General features: G+C 39.7%; 1 protein-coding gene and 1 non-coding gene across 2 annotated transcripts in view; both read right to left on the bottom strand.

Moving 5' to 3' along the window:
* Positions 1-15851, bottom strand: part of SLC27A6 (solute carrier family 27 member 6) — a 60852-nt gene that overhangs the window by 25982 nt on the left and 19019 nt on the right. Inside the window, 1 exon segment of the mRNA XM_033111258.1 lies at positions 14313-14437. Within this exon segment, the coding sequence (XP_032967149.1) occupies positions 14313-14437 (125 nt within the window).
* Positions 11757-11830, bottom strand: TRNAI-AAU (transfer RNA isoleucine (anticodon AAU)). Its single transcript has one exon. It is a non-coding gene; the product is annotated as a tRNA-Ile (tRNA).

Raw genomic sequence — 15851 nt, 5'->3', positions numbered from 1 at the left:
ACATCAGTGCTGCAAATATTGGTTCACTGTTTTCTCATCTAGATTACCATGTATGTTCACTTTATGTTTCTTTATCGCATTGGAAATAACTGGGAGTTGGTTTTAGTTGTAAAGTGGACGAATAGCTTCTTATGCACAGTGAGTATATTGGTAGCAAAATAATTATTGGTTAGCTGAGCCTTTTTATAAGTGATATTGTGAAGATTTCTTGTTACCCTGGAAGATGACTGCAAGCCAGGGGCAGGGAATCAAGCAGAGCCTGTATAAAAACAGAATTAACCTGGCTCCAACTGGCACAGTGGCCTGGGAGGTTGGTGGGGTGATGGTTAGCAGCTGAAGTGGTCCAGATAAAAGATGATAAGGGGAAGAAACCAGATTATGGTCAGAGAAATGGGAAAGGAGAGTCAGCAGAATGACAAATGTGAGGAAGAAAAAAATCGTTAGGATTGGCAAAGGGACCATTAAAAGATGACCCGGGAATATGTCCAAATTGAGAGGAGAGTCTGAGGGTTGCTAATTATATTTTGTTGTGTTTTTCTTTTTTTTGGTTTGTTTTCTGCACTCGTCTGGGTGAAACCCTGGCTTGTTATGCTGCTGAGGCCTGTTTCCCTCTGTGACCCCAGCAGAACTCAGCTGTTTTAGCTCCGTGAGAATGTCCCTAGGGGTGGAGGTGGGCTGTGCTCAGGACCAGGGTTTCAAATGCAGGGAGGAGACTTAGGTTTGCAAAAGTACTCAGCAAGACAGAGGTGAGGTAGGCCCAGTGGCCAGCTCCCTTGCTCCCAAATTCTCCTCTGTTAATTCAGGTAAAATGGTTGTTTTGCTTGAATATGTTAGCTGAAAGCCAGGATTGCAGCAGCTTGCTTTCTTTTCAGGGTTTTTTTTTTTTTTTTTTTTTTTTAAATTTACTGGGGTGACAATTGTTAGTAAAATTACATAGATTTCAGGTATACAATTCTGTATTACATCATCTATAAATCCCATTGTGTGTCCACCACCCAGAGTCAGTTCTCCTTCCATCACCATATATTTGATTTTATTTGGTTTTATATTTGTCCATTTTGAAATTGCTGTGAAACTAGCAGTACATCATCTCAAAAACGACCAGATCTTCATAACGTCCATCTATAATTTAAAAAATCCCCTACTCTGTCAATAAGTTCCCTCAATGCTTCTTTAGAACAAATTCCTGTATCTTTTAATTCTTCCTGAGCTATGAGGCTACTACCTAAATATCACTGGATATCTAAGCTGTGCTGGGAATGGAATGAGGGGAATATACATAAATACAATTACAATTAAATGAATGAATGCATACAGAACACCTACGTATATACATATACCAGAGAAAGCCATAGAGTGGCAGAGACTGAGAGACAGAGAGAGACAAAGAGATGGAGAGAGTCAGAGAGTGAATGAGAGACTGAGACAGACAGAAAGCAAGAAAGAGAGTGAAAGGGGAAAAAATGATAGAGACCCACAGAGAAAGAAAACAAGAGAGACACATAGAGGAAGAGAAGGGGAGAGAGAGAGAGAGAGAGAGAGAGAGAGAGAGAGAGAGAGAGAGAGGAAAAAAAGATAAATTAGACATGGAGAGACATACTTTGAAGAAAGACATACTTGAAGAAGACATACTTGAAGAACGAGGGAGAGCCATACACATAGAGACACCCAAATATGGAGACACAGTTGCACAGAGAGACACAGGTACTGAGATACATGCAAATAGAAAGACATACAAACAGAAACTGAGGTAGAGAGAGATCAAGAAAGAGGGCAAATACAGAAATCCAGAGTGTGGGACAGGAACAAAAATCATGTTTACAGCCAAATCAGGAGAAGCAAAGGGAGTGAATATGTTTGCGCTCTATATGTCCAGTTTATGATATTATCTCATTTTAGTCACCATCATAACTCTATAAAATAAGAAGCATTATTCTTATTTTGCATACAGGGATAACAAAGTTCAGGGCCAAGGTCACATGCCAAATAATCAGAGACAGAATTTGAACAAATTAAAAGGTAGGCATTATGTGGGCAGGTACTGTTGCCTGTTCTGTCCTCTGCTGTACTCCATTTCCTAGGACGGTGCTTTATGCACAGAGGTGTTCACAACATATTTGTGGAAGGTAGAAAGAAAGGGCTGGAAGGCAGGTCCAAGAAAGAAAGGGAGAGAGGGAGGGAGGGAGAAAGGAAAGGAAGTAGGAAGGGAGTAAAGAAAGGAAGAAAGGAAGGAAGAAAGGAAGGAAGTTAGAAAAGAAGGAAGGAAGGAACGTAGGAAAGAAGGACTGTAGGAAGGAAGGAAAGATGGAAGGAAGGAAAGGAGGAAAGGAGGGGAGAAAAAGGAAGAAAAGAAAGGGGAGGAGGGAGAAAACCAGCTTAAAACACCCTCAAAAGCCCATGTTCCATTTTCCCAAGCCTTTCCCCATGATTTCAATAATAGGAATCAATCAAAACATGAATTTTAATTTAGTACTTAGTGTTTAAATGTTTACACACTCACGAACACACATAGAATAAGCCATTTTACAATATACAGAAAGTACTCATTTTATCTTCAGCCATTTAAATCCTATCAGGGATTTAAAGAGAATTTGCTGAATGAGTCAGAGCTTTCAATATAGAGATCCCAACATCTTGGATTTCAGCAGATCAGTTTTCCTCTGGCTTTCAGTGCCATGCATTAAATTGATGTGACCATATCAGTAAAGGAGTCGCGTGGATTTTGAACAAAGGCTCTTGTTTCTTCAAAATGTTAGGGATCTGTTTTTCCAGCAGTGTCTGTTGAGCGGCTATAGGTAAGGCAGTGACTGAACTATAGTTACCTCCTACCCGGTCATAGATTTATTTATTCAGTTGCTGAAATAGCAGGCCTCTAACAATGCCCTCCTAGAAACAAAGTCTCCTTCTTCCAGAGCATGTGCTTAATCCTACTCAGAGAATCTATAACACATCCAGGCTGAATTGCCTCTTTATATGTCTATGAAAAGTGAAACTTTGGAGGTTCTGTTTAAATACGGGTAATTTTGTATCAATCTTCATTTCTCAGGAAACAAAGACTGTACTGTTTATTAAAGATGGAAAGACAGAAAGGAAACATAAATTCATAGTGAAAATAAAAGGGCAAACCACTTCTGCCTTCAGTTCTGGAAAATGAGCTGCTTAATACCAAAAATGAAAGTATGGTCTAATGCCTAAAGGATCATCTAAAATATATAACAATATTTGTTAGTGATTACAATTCTTCGATCTTTTAAAAAAATTAATAATTGTTTTATTTTTCAATTACAGTTGATATACAATATTATATTAGTTTTAGGTGTACAACATAGTGATTAGACAATTATATAACTTACAAAGTGATCACCCCCATAAATCTGGTACCTGTCTGATACTATACATAGTTATTACAATATTAGAGACTATATTCCTATTGCTATACCCTACATCCTCATGAAAATTTTGTAACTACCAATTTGTACTTCTTAATCCCATTCCTTTTTTCACCCAGCCCCCCAAATCCCCTCCCAGCTGGCAATCATCAAAATGTTCTCTGTATCTACAAGTTTGTTTCTATTTTGTTTGTTTTGTTCTTTAGATTCCACATATAAATGAAATCATGTGACATTTGTTTTTCTCTTTCTGACTTGCTCCACTCAGCACAATACTCTCTAGGTCCATCCATGTTGTTGCAGGTGGGAAGATTTCATTCTTTCTTATGGCTGAGTAATATTCCATTGTATATATAAGTATGACCTCTTTATCCATTTATCCATTGATGGACACCCAGGTTACCTCCATATCTTGGCTATTGTAATAATGCTGCAATGAACATATTGATGCACATGTCCCTTTGAAGCAGTGTTTTGGCTTTCTTTGGATAAATACTCAGAAGTGGGATTACTGGGTCTTTGTCTCTTGTTATAGCCTTTGTTTTAAAGTATATTTTGTATGGTATACGTATTGCTACCCCAATTTCTTTTCTTTTGTTTCCATTTTCATGAAATATCTTTTTCAACCCCTTTACTTTCAGTCTATGTATGTCTTTTGATCTGTAGTGAGTCTCATGTAAGCAGCATTGCATGCAGTCTTGTTTTCTTATCCATTTAGCCACCCTAGTCTTTTGACTGGAGCATTTAATCCACTTACATTGAAAGTAATTTTGTTGGTAGATATGTAGTTATTGCCATTTTATTGTTCATATTTTTTATTTTTTTTCTTCTTAAAGAGTCCCTTTAACATTTCTTGTAAATGATAGCCTTGCTGGGGAGAGCGGGTAGAGTAATCTTGGTTTTGAGTCCTTATTTTTCATCACTTGGAATATTTCCTGCCACTCCCTTCTGGCCTGCAAAGTTTCTGTTGAGAAATCAGTTGACAGTCTTATGAGAGCTCCCTTGTAGGTAACTAAACTAACTGCTTTACTCTTGCTGCATTTTTTTTTTTAAAGATTTTATTGGGGTAGGGGAACAGGACTTTATTGGGGAACAGTGTGTACTTCCAGGCCTTTTTTCCAAGTCAAGTTGTTGTCCTTTCAGTCTTAGTTGTGTCGGGTGCAGCTCAGCTCCAGGTCCAGTTGCCGTTGCTAGTTGCAGGGGGCACAGCCCACCATCCCTTGCGGGAGTCGAACCGGCAACCTTGTGGTTGAGAGGACGCACTCCAACCAACTGAGCCATCCAGGAGGCAGCTCAGCTCATGGTGCTGTGTTCAATCTTAGTTGCAGGGGGCGGAGCCCACCATCCCTTGAGGGAGTTGAGGGATCGAACTGGCAACCTTGTGGTTGAGAGCCCACTGGCCCATGTGGGAATCGAACCGGCAGCCTTCGGAGTTAGGAGCATGGAGCTCTAACCTCCTGAGCCACCGGGCCGGCCCCAACTCTCTTGCTGCTTTTAAGATTCTCTTTTTGGCTGTAAATTTTGGCATTTTAATTATGATGTGTCTTGGGTTCATCTTGTTTTCTGAGTACTCTGTGCTTTCTGGACTTGTATTTCCTTTCCAGGTTAGGAAGTTTTCTGTCATGATTTCTTCAAATAGGTTTTCAATGCCTTACTCTCTCTCTTCTCCTTCTGGTATCTCAATGATGTGAATGTTGGTACGCTTGATCTTTCCCCAGAGGCTTCTTAAACTGTCCTCATTTATTTTTTTGATTCTTTTTCTTTTTGCTGTTGTGATTGGGTGTTTTCTGCTACCTTATCTCCTAAATTGCTGATTTTATCCTCTGCTTCACCTAATCTACCATTGATTCCCTCTAATGTATTCTTCATTTCAATTATTGTATTCTTCATTTTTAACTGTTCTTTTTCTATGTTTTCTGTCTCCGTTTTTATGTTTCCTATCTCCTAGCTAAAGTTCTCACTGAGTTCATCTAGTCTTCCCCTAAGTTCACTGAGCATCCTTATAATCAGTGTTTTGAACTCTATACCTGGTAGATTGCTTGTATTCAGTTTGTCGAGCTGTCTTTTTGGAGCTTTGTTCTGTTAGTTGATTTTGGACACTTTTCTCTGTCTCTCCATTTTGGCTACCTCTCTGTGTTTGTTTCTATGTATTAGGTAGCGCTGCTACCAGTCTCCCAGTCTTAGTAGAGTGGCCTTAAATAGTAGGTGTCCTTTGGGGCCCAGTGTCACAGTCTCTCTGATCACCTGAGCTGGGTGCTGCAGGTGTGTCACTTTTGTGGGTCGAGTGTTCCCTCCTGTTTTAGTTGATCCTCAGTTGCTGTTTGCACATCAGTAGGAGGGACTGACTCTTGGGCTCATCGGTTGTGAGGCCTGGCCGTGACTACAGTGGAAGGGCTGTGGTGCAGGAGCTGACCCCATGTAGCAGGATTCACTTTAGCAGGGCTTTGGTGTCCGCTCAGTCTGCCTTGTGGTTGTGTTGTCTGCAGAGGCAGCTGGGTGATGCTCTGGCTGTCCAAAAGCCAGCCTGGGCAGGCCAGGCCCAGGGAATCCTGTGATGGGCCCTGCCACAGGCCAAGTAGCCTGTGCCTTGTCTGCGGCCACCTGGAATGAGCCAAAAAGCAATTTGCAGATGGCCACCACCCACGCTGGGCTTGGAGGTGCTTGGGAGAGGCCAAGCCAAGAACCGAGGCTGGCTGCTGCTATTGTTGGGCTTGGGGCTGCTCAGCAATAGGTATCGGTATGCTGAGGCCAGATGCTGCTTGTCTGGGTTTTGTGTACATTTGAAAGATTTTAGGAAAGCCTGTAGCATGAGCCAAGACAGACTGCTTATATGGAAAAGCCACTGGAAGTGGTTTGAGTGTGCCCGAAAGTTAGGTGGTGTGGGGTCTCAGGGAATCACCAGAGCACCAGGCTGATGGAGACTCCAACATGGTGGACACCTGCATCTATACGTCAGGTTGGGGAAGAGCTCAGCAAATGAACAATGGCTTCTGCCAGCACTTCTGTTTGGGAAAAAGCTGCCTCTCTGGCCCTTGCCCTAAAGCCAGATAATTACGTTCCTCCCTGTATGGCCCTGGTGCCTTTTGAGCTGCTGCCATCGCACTGGAGCTCAGAATGAATGAGTCCATCAGTGAGTAAGTCTGTGCATGCGCTCTTTAAGAGGAACACCTGGGACTGTAGCCACTCTTAATCTCACCCAGCCACAATCTCTGCTGGTTTTCATAGTCGGAAATTATGGGGAATTCTCTTCCTGGCACTGGAACCCTGGGCTGGGGATGCTAGTGTGGTGCTGGGACCCCTCACTCTTTCAGAAGGTACCTCCACAGCTGAAATATCCTTCTCGACTCTTAATCACCACACGTGGATGTTGGAGAAGACTGTTCCACATCTCTGCCCTTCCTACCAGTCTTGAAATGGCTTCTTCTGTATGTCCTTAGTTGCAGGATTTCTGTTCAGCCAGACTTCAGGCTATTCTCAATGATGGTTGTTCTGTAGTTTAGATGTAATTTTGATGTGGTTGTGAGAAGAGGCAAGCACAGCATTTACCTACTCTGCCATCCTGACTGGAAAATCATAATTTTTCTACCTTGATTCTATATAAGACCCCCTTTCCCTAAAATGTACCGATAATTATACATGCACAAGTGTCATGCCAATATACCCCATAGAATGGAATGTATAGTGACTATACATTCCAACAGTTTGCTTCTCTCACAGACATTTTAATACTTGTATACATTGAAAAAATACAGACAGCAAGCCAAGAGGTATTACAGAAAGGTACAAAGTAACATTAAATGCAAACAGGACATCAGAGAATACTGGGGCAGAAAAACAGGCATAAAATAACAGACTTTCTTATACTGAAGCAGGAAAGGAATGTAGTAGGAGAGGGTAGGGGCCTCTTTGTAGAGAGAATCAGAGAGTACGTAAAATGAAAGGCCTACAAGGCTAAGACAGTGGGGGCTCCAGCTGTCCCTTAAAAGTCTTTGTCATGTTGCCTCTCCAGTCCGGGTTTGGGCAAACCATGGTTTCAGAGATGACAGCCATCCTTTCAGCAAACCATTTAAAGGCATAAATAATACTCTGAAAAAACCTCTATGATCTCAAGTATTACAGCAAAAAGCAACCACATTGTGGTCTAATTTCAAACTTGTTTTCTAGATATAATAGTAATGGGGCGGGGGCTGGCCCGGTGGCTCAGGTGGTTGGAGTGCCATGCTCCTAACGCCGAGGACGCCGGTTCGATTCCCACATGGGCCAGTAAGCTGCGCTGCGCCCTCTACAGCTAAGATTGTGAACAACAGCTCTCCCTGGAGCTGGGCTGCCATGAGTTGCTGTGAGCGGATGACCGATAACCGGCGACCAACTGCCTCCGCCGACCAACTGCCTCCGTGGGGCGGGTGGGGGGGAGTGCAAGGCTCATAACACCAGCATGGGCCAGGGAGCTGTGTCCTACACAACTGGACTGAGAAACAACGGCTTGAACTGGAGTGGAGTGGGGTGGAGCGGGGTGGGGGAGGCGGAAGAAGGGGGAAAAATAATAGTAATAGGGGTTGTCATTTACAGACCATTTATTCTGAATAGGTGCTTTCTATCCTGGCAGCACTTGGGAAAACTGAAAGTGGAAAGAAAGCAATGCTTCAGGGTTTCTGATTTTACATTCTTATTTCTAGTGTTCTTATTTGCGACAAGTATAATAACATTAAATTTTTAATATTTTAATAGTATTAAAGTTTTATTTTAAATTATGCTCCATTTAAATTGATTTTTGCAATCACTGTGTGATTTTTATTAGTCAAAAACCAATTAGTTTTCAACACCCACAAAAATTAATTTTATAATGACATTCATGGAAAACATTACTACATTCTGTTTAAAAACAAAATCCTTCCATTTGTATTGGGCTTTTTCACATATATCTCATAACTGGATTGTGGGAATCAAGGGCCAAATTAGGAGAAGTAGGTATGGTTACCTATTTTATATAAAGATAGGAACTATGGCTCCAAGAGGAAAAGTGACCAGCAGAAAGTTATACAACAAGAGATTGAAATTTTGAGTGTTGCAGAGAAGAAAATGGTAATGAAATTAGTTTCATTACCATTTTCTTCTCTGCAACATTCAAAACAATTGATTCATCTCGAAGACCTACTTGTTTTAAGAAATTTATACCTTTTTTTATTATTTCTTTCCCTCAAATATTTGAAGCATATTATTACATGGTTGAGAAAATCACCTGTCTTTTAAATCCAGTTTTCCTTAAATAAATCAAAGATGTATTTAATATTCTCACACCAGATATGAAGGCATATAGAAAAGTTATCAACATATCTTAACAACAATTAACATTTACATTAATTTAAAAATGTCATTCTTTAGTGGTTACTAAGTATGATGAGAAAAGCTTACACAGATTAATGCTTCGATAAACTATATCTTTTACAAGATGTGGAATGGGAAAAACATGATGATAAAACACTTGAAGTTATGTAGAAACTAAGGAAATGAAAACATTTCCAAAGGAACAACTATTTTTAATATATCCATTTTTAATAGAAAAAAATAATAAATAGTAATGCACTGAACCAGAGACAAGGTAATGCCAATGCATTTAGCCTATAACTATCTTTAGACCCATTCAAAACATAAACAAGTTCAAGAGATCTAGGTCAAGTCAACATCATTTAGTCTCCCCTCTTAAAATTGTACTCTCTGGTACTGTTACATCTTCCTCATCTCCACAGCTTATCTAATTATGACAAGGAAAACTCTTAAAGCTTGAAAGAAATGATGGGCTCTCACTAGAGCAAATAAAGTAGGTCTCTTTTCAAACTGAAGTCTTAAAGAAATCTCAGTGCTATCATTTGATTCTTGTTACTCAACATTTTCATTTTGCTACTGTCAAACCCCACCAGCAAACAGGAATTCAATTAAGGGTTGACCAAACATTATTAGTGGAAAATTTAATACAATTTGTATGGCTTTTAATGAATGATATTTAATGAATATTTATCAAATATCTGGATGCTTTACAATGTCTCTCTTTTCATAATGGGAGTAGAGTATAATCCATTTTGTAAAAGTTTTAATACAATTTAATGAAAGTCTCCAGAATCATAAGGACACTTTCTGGCTCCCAGTGAATTTCTTAGCTTTTAAGAAAACAGAATAAAGAAAAGGGATATAATTTATAGAAAAAATATGTATACTAAAGTACATGTATTAAAAGGTATTGGCTATGCCTTGAGAATGCCAAAATGTAGGTGTTTCACTCTAAAAGCTATGGACAAAATATACAGCCTAAATGATAAACTATAATATTAACTTGAAAAGCAGGCATCATACATATGCATCATAACAGGTCTTTGCTTTGTTAATTGGACCCCATCCTCTGGACTCTTTGGGCTCCAGATTCATAGATCCAACTGCCTATTTTACTTCTTCACCTAGATGCCTACTTAATATACCAAACTCAACAGGTCCAAGAGAAATTTAATGTCATTCCTCAAATCTCAGTTTCCCTTATCTCTGCAAATGGTTCAAAATTTACCTAGATGCTTGAACCAAAAACCTGGGATTCATTCTTGATTTTATCAATTCCTTCTCTCCCTATCCCTGAACTTAATCCCTGTTAATGTCATTCAAAATAGATCCCAAATTGGTATAGTTTTTTTTTTTCTTCTTCTAATTTGCCTTTACCTTTTCCCAAATGCTCTGCTGGGAATAAAATCCAAATTTCTCCTCTATGGTCTACCAAACCTACAAGAGCTGGTGCATAGAGGGCCAAGCTACACTCTCCTTCTATTCCGAGATTCAGGCTGTATCCTCTGTGGGCTTCCTCCTTTTCAGGTTCTTCTGTCAGGACTGCAGTCCCCCAGCTTTTCCATGGCTGGCTGCCACTTGTCCTATTAGTTCCTCAGCTCACAGGCCACCATTTCAGTGGAGTCTTCCCTGACCACTCGATCTAATTAACAATGCCCAATCCCACCACCCATCACTCTTCATCACCTAAGTTTGTTTTATTTCTTCATAATACTTATCATTGTCTGCAATTACATTCCTTTATGTGTTTGCTGGTTTATTTTCTCTCTCCCCAAACTAGAGTGTCAGTTCCATGAGGAAAGGGTCTTGTTTGTCTTGTGTGCCCCTGTATACCCAAACCTACAATATTACTTAAATGAATGAAGGAGTGACATATATGACAGTATTCCTAGGTATATCCCTAGGTAGGGCTAATTGTTGACTGCCTTATGTGGGTTTATTTCAATAAGATATACGCTGTAGAAGTTCCCCCAGAGGATCACTGATGTCTAAAGTTCCACCATTTTCCCCAGCTGTCAATATTAAATGCAGCATTAATATTAAGGCAAAACCAGATCCAACCAGATATTGTGCGATGGTACTTCGACAATCCAGAAAACTTAGAAAATTGGAAAGTGGGAAGAGCTGCTCTCCCTGTTTCAGGGGAAGAAAATAATTACCCCATCGCTCCATGAGTTAGAGAAGCCAGTGCCTTGGCTTTGTTTTTTACAGGATAGCGCTGTTGCCAGCAGTTTGAGGCACAACCAATGTTTATGCCTCAAAGTTAAAAGGAACTTTTGTAACTAGAATTCTGAGAAAAGATAGGGTTGGGTGGGGGTGTCTAAATGCTTTCTGCCAGGGAAACCCAATTCTAGGGTGTTTTTATGCAACTACATATAAACATTCAACTCAGACTGTGACTTCTGCCTGCAGATAAATCTCTTTAGGAATATATTACTTACCCTGAGATGGACAACAAATCTGGATATACTTAGAGAATATGTGGTTTCTCTTTCTTTTACGTAAGGATTTACGTTAAATAAATGTCTGGGACTTCCAACCATGGCTTACGAGACATTCAATTTTAATTCCTTGAGGGTGTGGACCATGTCATTTGTTCACTCTCTGGCCTGACCTGAATCCACTGCTGTGCTGGCTGCACAGCAGATGCTAGCCCTTCCCTGCACACATCCATTGAAAGGAATGACTATTGGACAGCAAAAAGCAAGCTGTCCTTCAAGGGCTAAGACGTCATCACAGAATGACTCTCCTTTTCCTAATCTCTAATGCCAGGAACTGCTTGTACTTATTCGGATCGAAAGCAACAAAGGGGATTAGGGAACACAATGCATCTCTGCTCAGAAAAATGATTGTTTTCCTTTGGGCAAAGCTTTATATTTATTTCCCTCTCGCCTCCTCAATTTGTTTGCAGGTAAGTGCTGAGAGATTATTTCACAAACACTATCTTTCCTTCAAAGAACTTTAAGAATTAAAAAATATATAAATATATATGTAAACATATATATTTATATATATTTTATATAAGGAAGGTGCAGCTCACAGTGGCCCATGTGGGGATCGAACCCACAACCTTGGTGTTATTAGCACCACGCTCTAACCAACTGAGCTAACTAGCCGCCCCAAGAATTAAAATGTTTAATTAACTAAAAGCAATCAGGGATTCTTTTTCAATTCTCAGTTCTTTCAAATTCTTTCATTTCCGCCAAATTGGTGCATTACAAATAGGTGAAAAGAATATTTCATTTCATAAAAAATAAATATGTAAAAGGAAACCACCTTGAAAAAAGATTTGCAGCAAGTATGACAAATTGTTAATACCTTTATTATACGAAATGATCGCTCATATGGCTAGAATAAAACATTATATGCCAAAGAGATAAATGAGTTAAAGAGGAAGAGAAGACATTTTAAAGGGGGAAATACAGCTAGAACACTATCCCACCTTGCCAGTAATCTTAATGAAGAAATTAAAAGTGTTTGTTTCTAGTCTATAAAATTATAAGTAAAATTAAATAATCTTTTCCCCATTCTTTGAAAAAAACCAAGACATTCTTTGTTAAAACAAAATGTTATTAAGAAGCTCAAGCAAACTGGGTTTCATCTACCATATCTGAAAGGGTGGGCCATGAAGTCTGGCCCGTTTTCCTTGTTCTCCATTCTTCAGGGACTTTTGAGGATGCTGGAGGGAGCGTTAGTTCTCCATGAAGCACAACTGGAAGACCACTATTTTTAACGGCATCCAGTACTGAAAGGAGAATGTGCAACAGGCATACTCCCATGTTGTTGAGATTCTAATTCATGTCAACGACTTTGAAAAAGCCATCTGGAAACATGCCATGAAAATCACCGAAAATAGCTATGCCCTTTGACAACCTTTACTTCTGAGATCCTACATTGGCTATATTGCATGAAGATAATAATTTCAGCATTATTTAAGATGGTGAAATTTTAGGAAAAAAAATAAATGCATGTATTCTGTCATTCAATAAATACTTACTGAGCAAAAGACCCTGTAAAAACTAATGTTTCTATTACAGCATGAGAGGAAACAGGAATGGCTGGGGGCACAGTTTAGAAAGGTCCCGAAGAAGTTCATTATGTAGTGCCTACTATGTCCTTTACTGAAGGTGACTTTTACCTTACTGGAGGACATTAATTCCTTAAACTAACTTAGTCCAGACATTATATTACCAAAGAATACAATAAAAACTAGAAGAGAAAATATGTCAGGATGTGGCATTATAGTTGTTTTACTGAGACTCTTCAGGTAAGACCACAATGCTGATATAGGCAAAGTCTCTCCGAAGAGAATAAAAGTAAAAAACAATTATAACATTTCTCTGGGACTCCCTGTCTTAGCTATGGATCTAGGGAATCGGTAGCTATTTGAAGCACTCTTGACCAAACGAAAAGAATAAGGATGGCTTCTGCCACAAGGAGGTGGGTCAGGAGCTAGACAGGAGGTCTCTCCCTGGCAAACTCCAAGCTTAAAATAAAGAAAAGCATTTTGTAAATAAGATTATCCAGTTTCACATTCTTTTCTGTGTTTATTTCCTCTGTGTAATCCCATATGTTTAATAAAGTTTTATTTAAATGCCTCCAGCCTAGTCTCAGCTGTCCTGTGGGTAAAAGAAGGATTGCATGTCCTTATTTTAGCCAAATGGAGAAGACACCCCAGCCACCATCCATGCCTTAAGCTGGAGTGATGAAGGCAAAGGTCCTGAGTGAGAGATGCCCTAGCCTAGGAGGGATGTTCCTCCACGGCCAAGGGCAGGCCATGGGGTTCTGCTGCCCCAGCTCACACAAGGCAGCATTCTCTATCATCATTCTTCAAGGGGCTGGCATTGATTTGATTACAGAGTCACTTCTTGGTAGTCTTAAGAATGTTTAGAAAATCAGAGAGTTAAAAAAATAAGCATCTTGAAATATAAATGAGACCAGAAAAAGAAAAATAACTTCTGTGGGCAAAAAGCAAGGAAACCAATAAAGACAAACTTTGGGCTGTTGCAATTCTCTCGGCTAAACAAGTTTCAGAAGGGGACAATTTATCAAAAGTATGTGGAAATGATTGCTTTAGGTGGGGAGACAAGTGTAAATCAAAGCAAAATTTCTTTTTACATTTAAAGCAAAACCAAACAAAAATATATTCTCATGTAACCACTTATACAAAAGAAAAAAGTAGAAAAACAAGGCTAAATCAGTGTTGTGAGTTTTTGGAGAACAGCATTTTAAAAGATTATTTAATTCAATCTTGGAATAATTGCTTTCTGTAAACATAGCATGCATCTACTTCCACAATCGGATGCAGGCTCTGTGTGCAGAAATTTTAATCAGTCTAAACACGAAGTGGACTGGATTGCCCGTCTGTCCTTTCCTGCCACCATATAAAGCACATTAGTACATTCCTGGATAGCGCTCCTTTTATTTTCTCTGACTTGCTTCATATTCATTTTATCTTGGGGTATTGCATATATCTTTGTAAGTCAGCTAAACTATGTTCTGGAAGAAGGTGGAGTATAATACACAAAAAATTACTTTTTTTCTCAATACTTTTTCTTTCTGAAATTACTATTTCTCTGTGAGAATGATTACTCTTACCTTAGGTTGTTTGCAAAGGTAGCGACAAAGTTCTCCAATATATTGAAACACAGTCACATTATACTTTTTGCAGTCATTCCAAAATTGGCTTGCTGAGAATTTCTTCTTTAGCACACAAGTAGCTCCTATGAGAAAAGGCAAAAAGAGGCAGTAGGGAAAAATATTCCAGGGCAGAATTTACATAAAATACGCATGACGTTGCTCTGTCTAGAACACTTTTGCTCACTTTTAAGGCTTTCATAATCTGTCAGTGGCCATTTATATCAAGCTCATTTCAAAACATTAATCGTACAGTCCATATCTTGAGGCTGAGAGTGAGTAAGGTAGTGAGATAGCACCAACAAAAAAGTTCACTGATGACAGCAGAACCTAACTTTAACAACAATGTAAGTCATATGAATATGTTCTGAGGAAAATGCTAATGACCTGACTTTCATCTTTACTTACTCTGGACATTGATCATATTCTAAATATGCTATTCTATAAAATTACTTTACAGTATTTTAGACATATATGTAGTAGTAAATGACCTCTATATATTATTTTAGGACTAGCTAGGAATGGACAAATAATGTCAGCATGTTTATGAGTGGAATCTACTATGTCACAAGCTCTATAAGCCAACTTATGGGGTGCCTGGGGTACATTGTTTGCAAAGATAGCCTCAGCAATTCTTTCTTTCTTTTTTTTCTTTTTAAAGATTTTACTGGGGAAGGGAACAGGACTTTATTGGGGAACAGTGTGTACTTCCAGGATTTTTTCCAAGTTAAGTTGTTGTCTTTTCAATGGTAGTTGTGGAGGGCGGAGTTCAGCTCCAGGTCCAGTTGCCTTTGTTAGTTGCAGGGGGGCGCAGCCCACCATCCCTTGCAGGAGTCAAACCAGCAACTTTGTGGTTGAGAGCCCACACTCCAACCAACTGAGCCATCCGGGAGCTCAGCGGCAGCTCAGCTCAAGGTGCTGTGTTCAATCTTAGTTGCAGGGGACGAAGCCCACCATCCCTTTCAGGACTCAAGAAATTGAACTGGCAACCTTGTGGTTGAGAGCCCACTGGCCCATGTGGGAATCCAACTGGCAGCCTTTGGAGTTAGGAGCACGAAGCTCCAACCGCCTGAGCCATCAGGCCGGACCAGCAATTCTTATTATGCACTTACTTTTGCCATGTGAATTTGCCACTCCTCCCTTCAAGAGATGGGGTGTATTTCCCTTCTTGAATCTGGATTGGCTTGTGACTTGCTCTGACCAACCAAATGCAGGTGAAAGGATCTCTGTGACTTCCAAGGATAAACCTTAACAGCGATGCAGCTTCCACATTCACTCTCTTGAAAGACACATCCCACCATTTGAAGAGATAAGGGCAGACTATTAAAGGATGAGTGACCCCATGGAAAAGGAAGCCCAGGCAACAGCCAGCTCCAACCACATGGCCATCCCAGGGCACTGCTCCTTCCATTTCAGGAATCCACTGAGTATGTCATGAAATTGTATCCTTTTAATAAATACTGTGTTATAATTTTGTAATGTGCACATAATCACTCTGAA

This window comes from Rhinolophus ferrumequinum, chromosome 7 (genome assembly GCF_004115265.2).
Source record: "Rhinolophus ferrumequinum isolate MPI-CBG mRhiFer1 chromosome 7, mRhiFer1_v1.p, whole genome shotgun sequence".
Classification (NCBI taxonomy): Eukaryota; Metazoa; Chordata; class Mammalia; order Chiroptera; family Rhinolophidae; genus Rhinolophus; species Rhinolophus ferrumequinum.
The sequence above is the reverse complement of the archived record's forward strand: the minus strand, read 5'-3'. Positions and strand labels throughout refer to the sequence as shown.